Source organism: Bufo gargarizans, chromosome 2 (assembly GCF_014858855.1).
Source record: "Bufo gargarizans isolate SCDJY-AF-19 chromosome 2, ASM1485885v1, whole genome shotgun sequence".
Classification (NCBI taxonomy): Eukaryota; Metazoa; Chordata; class Amphibia; order Anura; family Bufonidae; genus Bufo; species Bufo gargarizans.
The window spans coordinates 267,322,478-267,338,533 of NC_058081.1; the positions used below are offsets into that span (position 1 = coordinate 267,322,478).

Sequence of the window (16,056 nt, forward strand, 5' to 3'; positions counted from 1 at the left end):
TCTGTTGATGCCTACCAGCTGCACAGTAAGGAAAGCGGTGGCCTCCACTACTCTGCCCACTACTAGAAAGTCTATATATTTATCTTTTTTTAATTGATTTTGCCAACATATAAATTATTATAGCAATGCACTGCATGTATTGCTTCAGAGACGAGAAGTCTACAGGTCCCTTGCGATGCACTAGGGAGTATTTTTAATTGGTTTTCTGTCTCTCAGAAAAGACAACTAGCTGAGCAGATGACCTTTCATTGTAAACTGTGCCAAGTGGCAGTGAGCAGCCGAGCCATCCCTGATACTTTTAGTGGATTGCAGTCCTAATACTGCATCTCCTGACCATATGCAGCTTGGTCACCGCTAGTAGCAATGCAACATGTAATAGTTGTTAGACACGACCTAAAAAAAGATAGTGACGATAAGATAGAAAACAGCATATGCCGGAAAACAGCACTGTATTTTCAGATCCTTAGAACAGTCTTGAAGTATTTTAATTCAGGGCTTTGCAAACACAAATTAATTAGTAAAGTGTCTCTTCTACTCCCTAGAGAAGTGTAGACTGTCCAAGATCCATGTACAGTAATTATTTCTCTGTTTAGCGCTAGGGATTGGTATTAACCAGGGTCTGGACTTCAAAAAGACCTGTCTATTAGTTAGTACAGTGCAATCAGCTTAGAATAAACCTTATAATAATACTGTTCAGTCAAATGATACTATATTGTACGGGGAAATAGTTAGTCTCATAATTATATGTTTCCAGTAATGTAATATAATCTAAAATAATTTATCTTTTTGGTCAGCTGTAACCCTTTTATGGGGGATTCGGCCCACACAACCCTATGCAGGTGCACATTGCTATGGCGAAATACAGATACAAACGCAAAAACATCCCGCATAAAGGCAGGGCAGAGTGCTGGTTGCAGAGTGCGATTGCATTTTGTGTGTTTGTGTTTGTAACCCTTTTATGCAGGTTAATCTCTACCTTTTATAATCATTCTGTTTTTAAGCCATTTAATAACGTGTTGATTAATTTCTTAATATATCTTTTTGGTGTTTGGAAACTCAAATCCCCTGTATAGATAGATAGATAGATATATATATATATATATATATATATATAGATATAGATATAGATAGATAGATATATAGATATATATATATATATAGATATATATATATATATATATATATATATATATTTATATATATATTTTTTTAATATAAACATGCTGACTACGTGTGGTGACATCTAGATTTAGCACAGGAACTTATTCTTCTGTTTAGTTCAATAGACAACCATATGCTCCTAGGCTCCCTCTAATGGCAACTGCAGGTATTGAGCTAGCTATCTATTTTTTAAATGATGTCTCTGTGAGGGATTTGGCTTGTTGAAGCTCCCACCACTAAATATATATTAAGAAATCAGTCAGCACAGAAATTTGGATCTATTTGTCATAAATTAAAAGGAGATTCACAGTATCTAACATATTGGGAAATGCAATAATATAAAAACTACCTATTGGCAAAGCAGACTGATTTTTATCATAGAGATTATATTCTTAAAGGGAACCTGTCACCGGGATTTTGTGTATAGAGCTGAGGACATGGGTTGCTAGTGAAAACTCTATTTCGGATGTACGGATTTTAAATTATACAACTATTTATTGTTAAAATGTTTCTAATAAACCTTTTTTTGTTTTTTATAGATGGGGAACTCAAGGGGATTTTACAACCACTCACCCTAGACCAATTGTTAAAGTCAAGCTCTTCACAGAAAGTACTGGTGTTCTGGCTCTGGAAGATAAAGAACTTGGCAAAGTAGGTAATCCAAATATGGTTGCCATGTGAGTTTGTGACATGACAGGTACTTAGTACACATACTGCACATTAGTCGCACTCCCTAATTTAGAGGGTTTAGAGTCCCAGGTGGATTGACCACCTCTCCACCAGCCAATAGGTAAAGAAACACTTCCTCCCTATGGCTGGTATGCCTCAGGAGTTGTTGTGTTAAGTGGCCATGCCAGAGATCACGTCTTAAGAGTGCTGTTGTATCTCTTTGCTAAATCTGCAAAAAGTGCGTAAAATATAGAATGACCAACGTCTTGAGACTTTGTGAGGAAGAACTAGATTTTTTTTTTTTTCTTTTTCTTTCATGAGCTCTTCCAGTCAGAACATTTCAAAATCTCCACCTTATACATTTGAAAAGAAAAGACCCACCCAACGTAAACTTGTTCCTGATGAGCATTCCAGAGCCATTCTCTGCATAACTAGTTTACAGTGTAAATTAGAAAAAATTGTTTCAATTCTTAAAGGGGTTGTCCGGGATGAGAGCTGAACCGGGACATAACCTGATCTGCACTCATTCACCATGAATGGGTAGAGCATTAGAGCTTTTGCCGATCTGATGCTCCCCCGTGCCCTGCGCTGAATTGCACAGGGCAAGCGCTGTTTACATTTAGACTCTGCTAGGCGGAGGCTAGGGCAGTGCTAAAGACTGCCCGTTAGTGCTGGTGATGTCACTTGGCTATACACTTTCCAGGATTACAGTATTGATAGCCTATTCTTTGGTGAGGGCCCAACTCTTCTGATGTTCTGCTGTTTGTTAGACTGCGGCACCAGAGCATGTTATGTGGCCTCTTCCTTATCTCAGTTACTGCCTACCCTGCACACTGAAGATTCAGTAGCAGCTATGGTAGGTTTTGCAGCTCTGTCTCATTCAAGTAGATTGGACAAAGGAATTCAAGTGAGCAGGACAAAGCTGCAGTACCCAACGCAGCCACTTGTAAGACGATTGGAAATCAACCTTGTCCCTCTTACAAAGAAAACTGTACAGTAACTGTTGCCATGGTTTACTGTTGATTCTGTTGCGGTGGTAATACCTCCTAGTGACTTAGAACATACTAGCATCGCTGTTATGTTTATGCCTGCTATTATATCTCCAGGCACTTAAGTATGCCATGTAACTTGCAACCATGATGATATACCACGTTGTGATGATATAATGAATCGAGAATGAGAAACACTCATGGACAGAAAAAAAATTAAGGAGGTGCTCGCTGAAGAGCAGTATATACAAATGAAAAAAATCCAGCACTCTACCAAAAGGATGCAAAAATGAGACTTATTTTGTTACCCTCTTAGTTGACCCCCCTGTACATTTTTTTTTTTTTTTTTACAGCAGTCACTAAGGGTCATTATTCTGGGCCGCCGCGTCTTTACAGCAGCCTAGTCTAAGCACTGTACAGGTCTCCTATGCAGCGGAAAGGTGGCCTCCTGCTCTAACGGTCCAGACTGGCAGAAGTGACCATTTGGCCTGTTTAACCCCTTAGATGCCGAGGTGAATAGCGCTCAATGCATGTAAGCAGTTGCAGAGGGAGTGGACTCATTCGGTCTCCTATCAGCACCCCACAAATGAGACTGTGGGATGTCAATGTCTGTGCACGCAGGCTGTGGCCAAAATCAAAGCCTCAAGCATGTCGTAGCCAGCTAAAAGTGCAAAAATAAAATCTCTGTATATTTGACCGTAACAATTTATCCTGGACGGTGAATGGCGTAAAATAAAATGCCAGAGTGGCTACTTTCACACTGGTGTTTGGTGCGGATCTGTCATGGATCTGCACAGACTGATCTGTTTAGATAATACAAACGTCTGTATCTGTTCAGTGAAGGGAGGATGGATCCGTTTTCTGTTGTGTCATAGAAAACTGATCCGTCCCCATTGACTTACATTGTGTCAGGAAGTATCTGTTTGGCTCAGTTTCGTCAGACTGACGCCAAAAGCTGCAAGCAGCGTTTTGGTGTCCGCCTCCAAAGCGGATTGGAGGCGGAACGGAGTCAAACTGAGCCTCAGGCTACTTTCATATTGGCGTTTTAGCTTTCTGTTTGAGATCCGTTCAGGGCTCTCACAAGCGGTCTAAAACGGGTCAGTTTTGCCCTTAATGCATTCTGATTGGATAAGAATCCGCTCAGAATGCATCAGTTTGGCTCCGTTCCACCTCCATTCTGCTTTGGAGGCGGCACTTAAACGCTGCTTGCAGTGTTTTGGTGTCCGTCTGATGAATCTGAGCCAAACGGATCCGTCCTGACACACAATGTAAGTAAATGGGGACGGATGCGTTTTCACTGACACAATATGGCACAATAGAAAACGGATCCGTCCTGACACACAATGTAAGTAAATGGGGACGGATGCGTTTTCACTGACACAATATGGCACAATAGAAAACGGATCCGTCCCCCACTGACTTTCAGTGGTGTTCAAGACCATGGCTATGTTAAAGTTAATACAAATGGATCCGTTCTGAACGGATGCATGCGGTTATATTATCTGAACTGAAGCGTAGCCTTAGGCTACTTTCACACTAGCGTTCGATCGGATCCGTTCTGAACGGATCCGATCATAATAAGCAGACGGAGGCTCCGTTCAGAACGGATCCGTCTGCATTATATTGGCATATAACAGCTAAGTGTGAAAATAGCCTCGTACGGATCCGTCCAGACTTTCAATGTAAAGTCAATGGGGGACGGATCCGCTTGAAGATTGAGCCATATTGTGGCATCTTCAAACGGATCCGTCCCCATTGACTTACATTGTAAGTCTGGACAGATCCGCACGCCTCCGCATGGCCAGGCGGACACCCGAACGCTGCAAGCAGCGTTCAGCTGTCCGCCTGTCCGTGCGGAGGCGAGCGGAGCGGAGGCTGAACGCCGCCAGACTGATGCAGTCTGAGCGGATCCGCATCTATTCAGACTGCATCAGGGCTGGACGGAAGCGTTCGGGTCCGCTCGTGAGCCCCTTCAAACGGAGCTCACGAGCGGACCGACGAACGCTAGTGTGAAAGTAGCCTTACTTGGTGAACAAATTTGGAATAAAAAGCTATCAAAAAGTGGTACTGTATGAACCTCAAAATGACACTAATGAAAACTAGAAGTCTACTTCCCACAAATATTAAGCCCTCACACAGCACTGTAGAAAGAAAAATAAAATTTATTTATTTTTTATTTTTTTATATTTACATGCAATCTCCTCCACTGTATGGGGACGAGGAATGGCTACTGCTATCGTTCGCCCTCATACAGATTCGTTGTTTCTGTTTGGACAGCACGCTCTGCAGTTCAGAAGCGATGATTGAGGTGTCTGCGCCAACATTCGTTTCGCTCGATGAGATCTGGTGATCTGTAGCACATATTATCTGGAACAAGCATTTGTATAAACATTTATTCCCAGTTAATCTGCCAAACGCGCAGTGTAAATGCAGCTGAACTCAAATGGTACAAACCTAAATAGATCCTTAATTGCTAGAGGTACAGTATTTCTTTACACTGATGCAGGTCAACGTGTAGCAGATCCATGCAAATTTCCGTGCATTTCTGAACCCAAACCACAACAAAAAGTGCCATTTCTAACAGCGTATTTGATGTTGTTTTGCTGCAGATCTAACTCTTCATTAGAAAAGGTTACATTTGTAAATCTGCACAGCAGGTCAGTTTCCACACGGAAAACATCGACAAAGAGACATTACATTTGTTTAATCTTTCCTGGTGCTGTATTACGCTGCTGTTTTTTTGCACGGTAATCTAAGCAGAAAAAAAATATACATCTTTTGCAATGAGTACAGGTAGCATTAAAGGATTTATCCCAGGATTAATGTAAAAAATGGTCTAATACATGAAAACCTCTTTTTACCAAAGCTAGAACGAGCCCTGTACTTCACATGGTTCCAGAGATCTCACCATTCATTGCTCCAATTGTTAGATTTACTTCAAGCTGGCAGTTCAGGTGCTAATTTCAAAGAAATTAGAAAAAGAACAAACAGCAGGTGGTGGTGTACAAATAGATTTGATTGAATAGCTTGGTGGCTATACTAAATATTTAACTATATGCAATTACAAAAGAATTCAGGTCCAGGTTTCAAAACTGTAGAATATTATTTGTGGGGCAATGTCATCTGTTAGCAGATCTGCACCTATGAAACTGGCTGACCTGACACATGTGCGCTTGGCAGCTGAAGGCATCTGTGTTGGTCCCATGTTCATTTGTGCCCACATTGCGGAGAAAAATGTTTGAATATATGGGATTTTAAGAGCAAAGGGGGTGTTGTCATTACACCTAGAGGCTCTGCTCTCTCTGCAACTGCTGCTCCCTCTGCACTTTGATTGACAGGATCAGGCAGTGAAAGCATCATGACACCTGGGCCTGTCAATGAAGGTGCATAGGGTGGCTGTGGCAGAGAAAGCAGAGCTTTTATGAGTAACGGCAACGTCCCCATTGCTCCAGATGCTCCCACTCCTGTTGTCTTTGATGCTGCTAGTGACATAAAGGTCTATCTATCTATCATGAGTTCACATCACCATTTAGCTTTCCATTCTTCTGATCTGCCAGAAGAAAATAAAAGTAAAATAAAGAGAGCTTAATTCATACAGTAAAATATTAAAATCAATTAAAAGACCTCGAAAAATAGGTCCAAATCTATATATCTATATTTACCCTGATTAGAAAATAAGCCCAAATCGTCAACAAGATAAGAAAAATAATTAAGGTGGGCCAAAAAAAGATATCTTTCCAGATCAGCACACGGGGTGGAATGACAAAATTTCATTCTGGACACGTTATATTGACGATATTTTCATGTTATGGCATGGGATCAAGGATGAATTTGTCAGCTTTATCAACACCCTAAACATCAACGAGATTGGTCTGAAATTTACCTATGAGATTCAGGGGGAGTATATTAAGTTTCTCCACGTGAATGTATGTAACGAGGGCAAAAAAACTCGTAACCACCATTTTTAGGAAACCGACAGCTACGAACACTATCCTGCATTGGGATAGTTATCACCCCCTGGCCCTAAAAAGGGTATTCCGAGGGGTCAATACTTATGGGCCCGGAGAAATTGCCCTAACTCCAAGGATTTCCATGTTGAGGCCAAAAAACGATATAATAGGTTTTTGGATAGGGGGTATCCAGAAGGAATACTAAGGAATGCCTTTAAGCAAATACAGACACAGGATAGAACTGACCTTCTTAGGCTACTTTCACACTTGCGCTTGATCGGATCCGTTCTGAACGAATCCGATCATATTAATGCAGACGGAGGCTCCGTTCAGTACGGATCCGTCTGCATTAATAACTTAGAAAAATTTCTAAGTCTGAAAGTAGCCTGAGCGGATCCGTTCAGACTTTCAATGTAAAGTCAATGGGGAACGGATCCGCTTGAAGATTGAGCCATATGGTGTCATCTTCAAGCGGATCCGTTCCCATTGACTTACATTGTAAGTCTGAACGGATCCGCTCGCCTCCGCACGGCCAGGCGGACAGCTGAACGCTGCAAGCAGCGTTCAGCTGTCCGCCTGGCCGAGCGGAGCGGAGGCTGAACGCCGCCAGACTGATGCAGTCTGAGCAGATCCGCTCCATTCAGACTGCATCAGGGCTGGACGGAGGCGTTCGGGTCCGCTCGTGAGCTTCAAACGGAGCTCACGAGCGGACCGACGAATGCAAGTGTGAAAGTGGCCTTACCCCCAAAGTATCTTCGGATAATGAACAAGCTCCTATCCGATTGATTTCAACATAAGATAGGTCCAATATGGGAAATCAGGACAGTTATCAATAAGTATTAGCCGATTTTTTTTTTTTATGGACTCTTAAATTAGATTACTTATCGCAAAGGGAGGAGTTTAAGGGATCGTCTGGTACACGGTCACTATATGCCCCCTATGGGGACTGGGACTGCTGATGGGGGTTAATAACTACAGTGAAGGGCCTAGCTGTCTGGGCAACCCCACAGATCATTCTAACCTATGGTAAAATTAAGCAAACCCCCCCAACTATAAACTAATCACAGAAATTGGAACCCATCAACCCCCCTTGTACTTGTTCCGCTACTTGCAGGCTGCGCAGGCATGAGTTCAGAACTTCAGTCACTTCGGTCCGCAATTCTGATCTCTGGCGCGTGATCCCGCGAGACCCGTGACCTCCTGCAGTGGGTCTTGCAGGATCACGCGTCGCAGAACAGAATTGCAGACTGAAGTGACTGAAGTTCTGAACTCATGCCCTCGCAGCCTGCAAGTAGCGGAAAAAGTACAAGGGGGGTTGGGGAATGATCTGTGGGATTGCCCAGACGGCTCGGAATAGACTAGTAAAAAAAAATCACCAGCATAAACATTCGAGGCTCCAGCCCTGAATGTTTTGACCTAACAATGCCACTGCCAACAGGCATGTTCCGCTGTGGAGCGTGCAAGGTGTGTGAATTCATTTCTACATCGAAAACAATTGAGTGTTCTGCCACAAATCAGACTTTCCAGATTAGAGAATTTATCAACTGCAAAAGCAGGGGTGTCATTTATATCGGTCAATGTCCATGCTGGAAAGACTACATAGCTAAGACACTAAGGGAACTTAGAAGGAGGGTGTGCAAACATATAAATGACATCCATAAGAAAAATGCTACTCCTCTGGCGAATCACGGAGAGACACTTGTGTGATTCCCGGGTTTTGCGATTCTCAGTTTTGGAGATTATACCCAGTCACCGAGAAAGGGTAATGGGACAAAAATATTCTTCAAAGAGAGTCTGAATGGATCTATAGGTTCCGGTCCCAATCCCTTAGCGATCTAAATGAGAGACTAACCTTCAGTTGCTTCATCTGACTGGATGGCTTGATCCCATATTTACTGTTCTCAGTTTTGCTTTGGTTTCTGTCATTTGAAAGTGAATCCTGTCCTAGCCAGTGGTGTGAGAAGCATCCAAATTTTAAATGGTAGCGCTTATTTTTCCACCTTATCATTTTTCCCTGAATTCACATTCATTTTATGTCATTCCTTTTTTAGTCAGTTTAATGAGTTTAAAGAATAGAGGGACTAGGATTGGCGCTGGAGGGTCCCATGTGGGGCATAGCATTAATACATTTATTACCTTTAAAAAAGTATTGCTATATGGTGGGGGATGAACACTATAGGTGTGTTATCATGTATATAAATATATGATCGTTATAAGTATTTTATCTTCCATTAGTGATGACACACCTACAGTGACTGGCCTGGCTCTGTATGTTAGTGGAGCGATGACTATATGTGCATCTTGTACCTGGCGCGCTCCATGGGAGGCTGATAGAAGTGAAAAGCCCGACCTGAAGTTGATTTGCGTTCCACCATGTGCATTCCGCAAGCCGGACCGGAAGTGGATCATGCATTTCATCGCATGCATTCCACAACTCCGGATGGAGTAGCATCGGGAGATGCGCTCCATAGGGCCGGGAAAGGGCATGTATCATCTAATTATGCATTTCTCTATGCTGGAAGCATCTTTCCCGGCAGGAGGAAGTACCGCGATGCCTCACTATTTAAATCGAGGACTTGCCTATCCTCTTTTATCTGCACCATTTTGCACCAGTGAGGAAGTTGGCCAAAAATATGAGGGACAGTCAATGTAAGTAATGGCTTCTATCATTGCTATCTGATGCCACTGTACTTGTCTTTGGTACTTTTTATATTCTTATGACCAAGACTTCCTTTGAACTTTTTGTTGTAGGAGGAACCTGGTCATCTGCATGTACTGGTCATGTGTCCTTTATTATATATCAATGTGGCCGGCTTCTCCTATTATCAAATTTTTTGTCACCCTGCTTGTAGCGTTATTCAATTTAATCTATTTGGACTTTTTTTTGTCTTCCCATACCGACCCCCTGAAGGACCCCGCTTGGGAGAAACACGTCGGGCTATAAGGGAATAATCTTTATCTATTAGGGTGTCTTAGGGTAGGAACGAGGAGAGACCAGGGTAGGAATATAGATATACCAGTATATATTTGGACCTATTTTTCTAGGTCCTTGAATTAACTTTAATAAAGATTGAGGTTTTAAGGTTCCTTTTACTGCATGAATTAAGTTTGTTTGACTATTACGGGACTCTTCATTACTGATAACTATATCGTTTAAAAGTCTAGATAAAATAAAAAAGCCGATTCAGTATGTTGAGCAGATTTTGAGATTCGGTTATGATCAGTTTGTGTGACTTCCATCAGAGATCAGTACTTTTTCTCCTGTCAGAAATAACTGATCTCTGATCCATTTATTAGTATTGCAAACTGATGCTTTACTGAGTATGGGTCCATTCACATGTCCGCAATTCTGTTCCGCATTTCCGTTCCCGAAAGAGAGAGAACATGCCCTATTCTTGTCCGCAATTGCAGTTAATTAATTGGTCTTTTTTGATTTTCTTAGGTAATACTTACACCAACACCCAATAGTACAAAAATGCCAGAACTACACAAAATGACTGTTCCCAAACACAGCCAAGACACTGATCTGAAGATTAAACTGGCAGTAAGGATGGACAAACCACCACATATGAAACATAGTGGGTAAGCCTGAGTACCGGTGCATTTAAAAAAAAATAATCTTGGACATGTGTAGATGCAATGCAAAAGATTTGATTGTTTAGAGGCCGACTGGAAAAGGAAATAACAACCTGATTAGTTGATATCAGTAGCTACTCCATTTTTTATTTGCACTCGTTTTACTACATCTCTCCTAATAAATTTAATAGTGCAGCTAATAATTACCGTAGTTGTAGGAAGGAACCATCCAGATGCCGCTTCCGCAGCCTGCGGCATCACGTCCATCGGGCAGTAGATGGGATTGAGCTGAACTACCAAACACAACTGCTATACAATTTGTGGAGCTGTGCTTGGTATAGTATGAAGAGGCTGCATTTCTGGTGTGCGCGCCATGGTCCCTTCAAATAGCCGATTTAGCAGGGGTGCCAAAGGTGAATGCCCACATACAGTATCTGATAGTGATGAAAAACATAAGGCTAGTTCATCAGTATTTAAGTCCTAGACAACCCCTTTAAACCTTTTTGCATAAATATAAACTCTCAAGAACAAACATAAGAGTTTAAATGACTAAGCTTTCTCTAGAACAGCATTACTTACAGAATATTAAACTAAATGAATTTGAGCTTTTTCAGTAAAGAGGTTGTCTTAAAACATGACATTTTTAATTGAATTAATATATATTTTTTCATATTTTGTAATGCTCCTGTGATATTACCATTGCATGCTTGTTATGGCACCCGCTGCTGCTCTTTTCATTCCCTCTCTGAAAGTGTTGGCGTGAAACCGATGCTTCTAGAGCTGGTTTCTTATTGGCTGACCTGCACAGTAGCTGGAATCACTTCATGCACATATATAAGAATATCTAGATGTTAGGGACTGAGCTAGGCTGACAGTACTAGATGCATTAGGTATACTTTTTCTTCAGCTGCATTGTAGTCAATCATAATCTTATGTGCATGTCTACCTTTTAGATTTGACCTTCAGGCACAAAAATGAATGATGAAAATGTATGAAAAAATGCATTAAATGATATCCTCTGCACTAGTATTAGGACCATATGTGGCTCTTGAATTTCTCCTGAATTTGGCTCCTTAGGCCATGGAAAGTACAGCTATGCCAATCTTAATAAGTAAAAAAAAATGACTGGAGCCAGATGCACCACATTTATTAAGAATTTTCTTCTTTTTGCACAAAATTGTAATTGTTCAATATTTGAAATATTTGTATGCTATATTTGCTTTGCTAGTTTTGTTTTATATCCTGTATTATGAATAGATTTGTAATCTGGACTGTTAGTAGAGCTGCTTCATTTAGATGCATTTGACCTCAAACATGGGCATTTTAAGAGTATAAAAATGAAAATTGCATAGCTGGTTGGACATAATCATGATGATTTCAATAATTTACACTGTTATTGAATGCAAAAAGCATACAGTGAACTCTAAAACTAAAGAAAATAAGAAGCACTTAAGCAGTTAAAGAGGACCTCTCACCATGTAAATACAGTGTAATCTGTAGGCAGCATGTTATAGAGTAGGAGGAGCAGAGCAGATTAATATAGTTTTGTGGGAAAGGATTCAGTAAAACCTGTATTTTCCTTATGCATCTCCAGCGGCACCAGCTGGAGGTTATCCTGCCTTCCACAGACAGGAAACAACTTGGAGACTGATTAGTTTTAAAACCTCCACCCCTTTTACTTTCTTAAGTTGTTTCCTGTCCCTTGGATGTCTGGAGACCAGCAGCAGGTGGATCATCTGCATTATTTTCTCAGATTCACACAGCCTTTGGGCTTGTATGCCCTGAGCTAGGCTCAGGAGGGCTGGTGCAGACCACAGGAAGTTGGGCGCAGGAGTGCTTTCCTTACCTAGTGCTTTGGCTTAAGTCCCATGGGTACGGGCAGCCCCGGGCCCTACGTCACTTGTTTGAAGTTTTCGAATAGGAGGATTCTGCTTTCCACACAGCAGGGGATTCCTTGTCTGGCATACCCTATTCATTTCTTGGCAGCGTTCTAGTGCAAGCTGCAGGCGATGTGCCTCCTTACGTCACGTGGTGTGCTTCAGCGTGGAGGTCGTGAAGTAATGGTCAGGTGACGCTCCGGAACCTGGAAGTGTGCTGGAATAAAGCAGGGGAGTTGGGTTGGAGATTGCCTGCAAGTTGGCATTTTCTGTCCGGCAGTCGCCATGTCTACCCCTCTGATGCGTTCATTGCTAAGAAGAATGTGGATCTTCCTAGGGTCCTCAGCCTGGTAAGCCTCCTCCTCCTCATTTTCTATTATTGTGGCCTTAGGACATTGGGTGAGAGTTGTGATGGCCAGGGGAAACCTCTTTTTTTTGCAGCCCTTTTGTGGAGGTTCTCTTCATGATTCTGATTCCTGGCAGTTGCTTAGGAATTCTTATTTATCTTTTTGGGTAAAGCTGCTTCTAAATCGGGAGAACCTTTACTGAAATCCCAAAATGTGCTTTATGTAGAAAGGTGCTGGCGTTATTCTTTAAGAAGAAATGATGTACTAAATGTGCAGGGAAAGTGATGTTGGAAGTACCCCCCTCTATGATTGAGAACCTTCATTGATTAAGGAAGAAGTAAGCTCAGCGGCAGACGCCAAGCTGTATGGTTTGTCACAGAAACCATCAAAAGCTGAGACTCAAATCCTAGTAGATGAGGACTTGGATTGTTAAGAAAGTGAAATCTCCTATGATTCTGACTCTGAAGATGACTCGGGCGGCTGCTGTGTACTATAGAGGAGACTGAATCTCTTTTAAAAATGATCTGAGCTACTATTAATATTGAAGAAGTCAAGGAGACGCATTCAGTTCAGGATCAGTTATTCAGAGGTCTTGGGGATGGGGATAAAAAAAGAAGAGTCTTCCCTGTACATGAAAGTATTGTAAAATTAATCGCTAATGAATGGAATGATCCTGAGAAAAGAGCTGGGGTATCCAGAATTTTCTAAAGGAAATACCCATTTGATGAACAAGAATCTAGTTTGTGGGATAAAACCCCTAGAGTGCACCCTCTGGTGGCAAGGATCTAAAAAAATCCACATTGCCATTCAAAGATGTGCGTTTGTGGAGTGAACCCATGGACAAGAAGTGTGAATCTGTCCTTAATAAAGCCATATTTGATTCCCAGGATTTTTTAAAGACCAGGAATTGCTACTTATGCAGCAAGAACCCTATCTCTTTGGTTGTTTAAATTAGAAGAGCACCTGCTATCAGATAGTCCAAGAGAAGATATTCTCGCATTCCTTCCAGTTTTAAAGCAAGCTTCAAACTTCATGGATATCTTGAACCATGTTGCGAGCAAACGCTTAAAAGATGAATCATTTCTGCTCAACTCCAATACCACCAACACTATTAAAGACAAAACCATGTCCGAGTTGTTCAGGGAACTTGAAGTATTACTACACAAACAACTAAAACAAAGGTGGGAGATCAGATAGCCTATGCCTAACTAAAACCCCAGCACAAGACATATGCAACACTGGTTTCAACAAATAATGGGAGTCTCTCCTGATATCTCAGTCTCTGGCCTTAACCGAACTGATCATTAGGAGAAGAACACAAATTTTGGAAGAGACAACAGATAACATCAACAAAATGAAAGAAATAGTAAACAAACAGCCAAAAATGAGGAATTCAATATGTGTCAAGACAGATTGTGTAAAAGCCTAGATAGACTAGAAAATGAAATTATGGATAAAAAAATCTAAAAGTTTGCGTTCAATCAGAATAACATACAAGGTAGAAGTGAACAACACAACCAAATACATTGTTAGGAAAACTCACAAATAGAAGATACACAAAATGACACTACACAACTAAGATACACTATCCTAGTCACGAACAGATTTGAAACGCTCACTAATGAACATTTTTTAGACAAACCCCCACCCCACCACAAATCCCGAGAACTCTACAATCGCCATATCGAGCACAGCACTCCCCCCTATCAAACTCTCATCAATACTCACACCAATACAACCCGAGGAACAGAAACAACTATCAGAATTGGGAACACAGGCACTATCACAAATCCCCACAAAGTACACTCACCAACACTCAAGAACCAATCGCACACAAGCAACCCCACTTCAACCACACCAAAGACAACACACACAGGAAACAGGAAGAGACAGATACGGAGAGGACAGAGAAAAAAGTTACAAACCGCAGGAATTAAATGAAAATAATGCAATAATAAACCTCAGCAATACTATATTGACTAAACTCCAAATCAACCTCCTCAACAAAGGCCTAAAATTTGCCCCACCACAAAAATGAATACATTTGATACATATATAGGATTAGAAAAATGTAAAAAATAACAATATAAAGAACAACTTATCCAGTCAAGAAATCCAGGCTATTAAACAACTACAATCGCATGAAAACATTACAATTCAACCAGCAGATAAGGGAGGAGCCATAGTTATTCTGGATGCTGAAAATTACAATCAAGAGTGTAGGAGACAACTATTAGAATCAACCACTTACATGAGACTAACCAAAGATCCCACCGAAGAATACAAACAAACCCTTAAAGACCTCTGCCAAAAAGGAAAAAGGAAAAACATTTTATCAGACCAGGAAACCAATTTTTTACTGAACTCACAATACCGGATACCAGTATTTTACTGTGTACCAAAAGTGCACAACGACGCAGAAAACCTGCCTGGACGTCCAATCATCTCAGGCATTGGGTCCCTAACATCCAACCTTTCACAATATATAGATCGGCTCCTCCAACCTGTAGTAAAAAAGACACCTTCCTACATTAAGGACACTACCTAGGTTATTAAAATAATAGAAGAACTAGAATACAACCTCGACTGGATCTTGGGCACTTTAGATGTACAGTCCCTATACACCATTATCGACCATGAACAAGGAATCAACTTCATGACTACCCAGTTGAAAAAAGTGGCCTATTTCAAGCAGAACAAATTGAATACTTAGCAAAGGGAGTCAGCTACATTTTAATACACAACTATTTTGCTTTTACCTACAAACTAGGGGTATTCCCATGGGGACCAGGTTCGTCCCCAGTTATGCAAATCTCTTTATGTCCCAATGGGAAGACTACTATATTCAACATAAACTGGGGACGGACCTGGTCCTATGGCAGAGGTACATAGATGACAACATTTTTATTTGGCGAAATAATGAAACAGAACTTCAGATATGCCTTGAACAGATCAACAATAATTCACTAAACTTACGGTTCTCCTCTAACATCAGTAGAGTCCGAATATAATTTTTGGACCTCCAAATTTAAATTCAGGATAACAGCACTTATCGAAAACCTACAGCAAGAAACAGCTTTGTACTATTTTCCAGCTAGAAAAATTGAGGGTGGTCCCTAAGCGGAGATGGTGCAGAAACACTCTCCCGGGATGTACTGCTCTGTAACAGAGATAGTGAGAAGAAATAAGGGGCAGTAACGTATTATAAAAAACTAAGGTTTATTAGAATTAATTAAGATCCCAAATGGGGAAGACAAGCCCCTACCAGACAAAACAAAACAGACAACAGTGTGGGGCCCACGTGGGTGAGTCCCCACAAGGTAGGTCACTCAGACAGAGCTGACCACCAGTTAAACACTAAAATTGGGTCTTTGGCGGGTGCCGTAGACCTGAAATAATGCCATAAGGCAAAGTAAAGGGTAGATCTTACCTGGAATGCCAGTCAGGACAGATATACGCCAATGCACAGGAGGTGGAGGAGCTTCTT

At 41.3% G+C, this 16,056-nt stretch overlaps 1 protein-coding gene across 5 annotated transcripts in view; it reads left to right on the forward strand.

The window, feature by feature from the left end:
• Positions 1 to 16,056, forward strand: part of CADPS2 (calcium dependent secretion activator 2) — a 605,828-nt gene that overhangs the window by 151,419 nt on the left and 438,353 nt on the right. For all 5 annotated transcript variants that reach the window (XM_044280279.1, XM_044280275.1, XM_044280277.1 and 2 more), the window contains exons 7-8: positions 1,701 to 1,812; positions 10,212 to 10,351. In XM_044280279.1, coding sequence (XP_044136214.1) covers positions 1,701 to 1,812; positions 10,212 to 10,351 — 252 coding nt within the window. The remainder of the gene's footprint in view (positions 1 to 1,700; positions 1,813 to 10,211; positions 10,352 to 16,056) is intronic.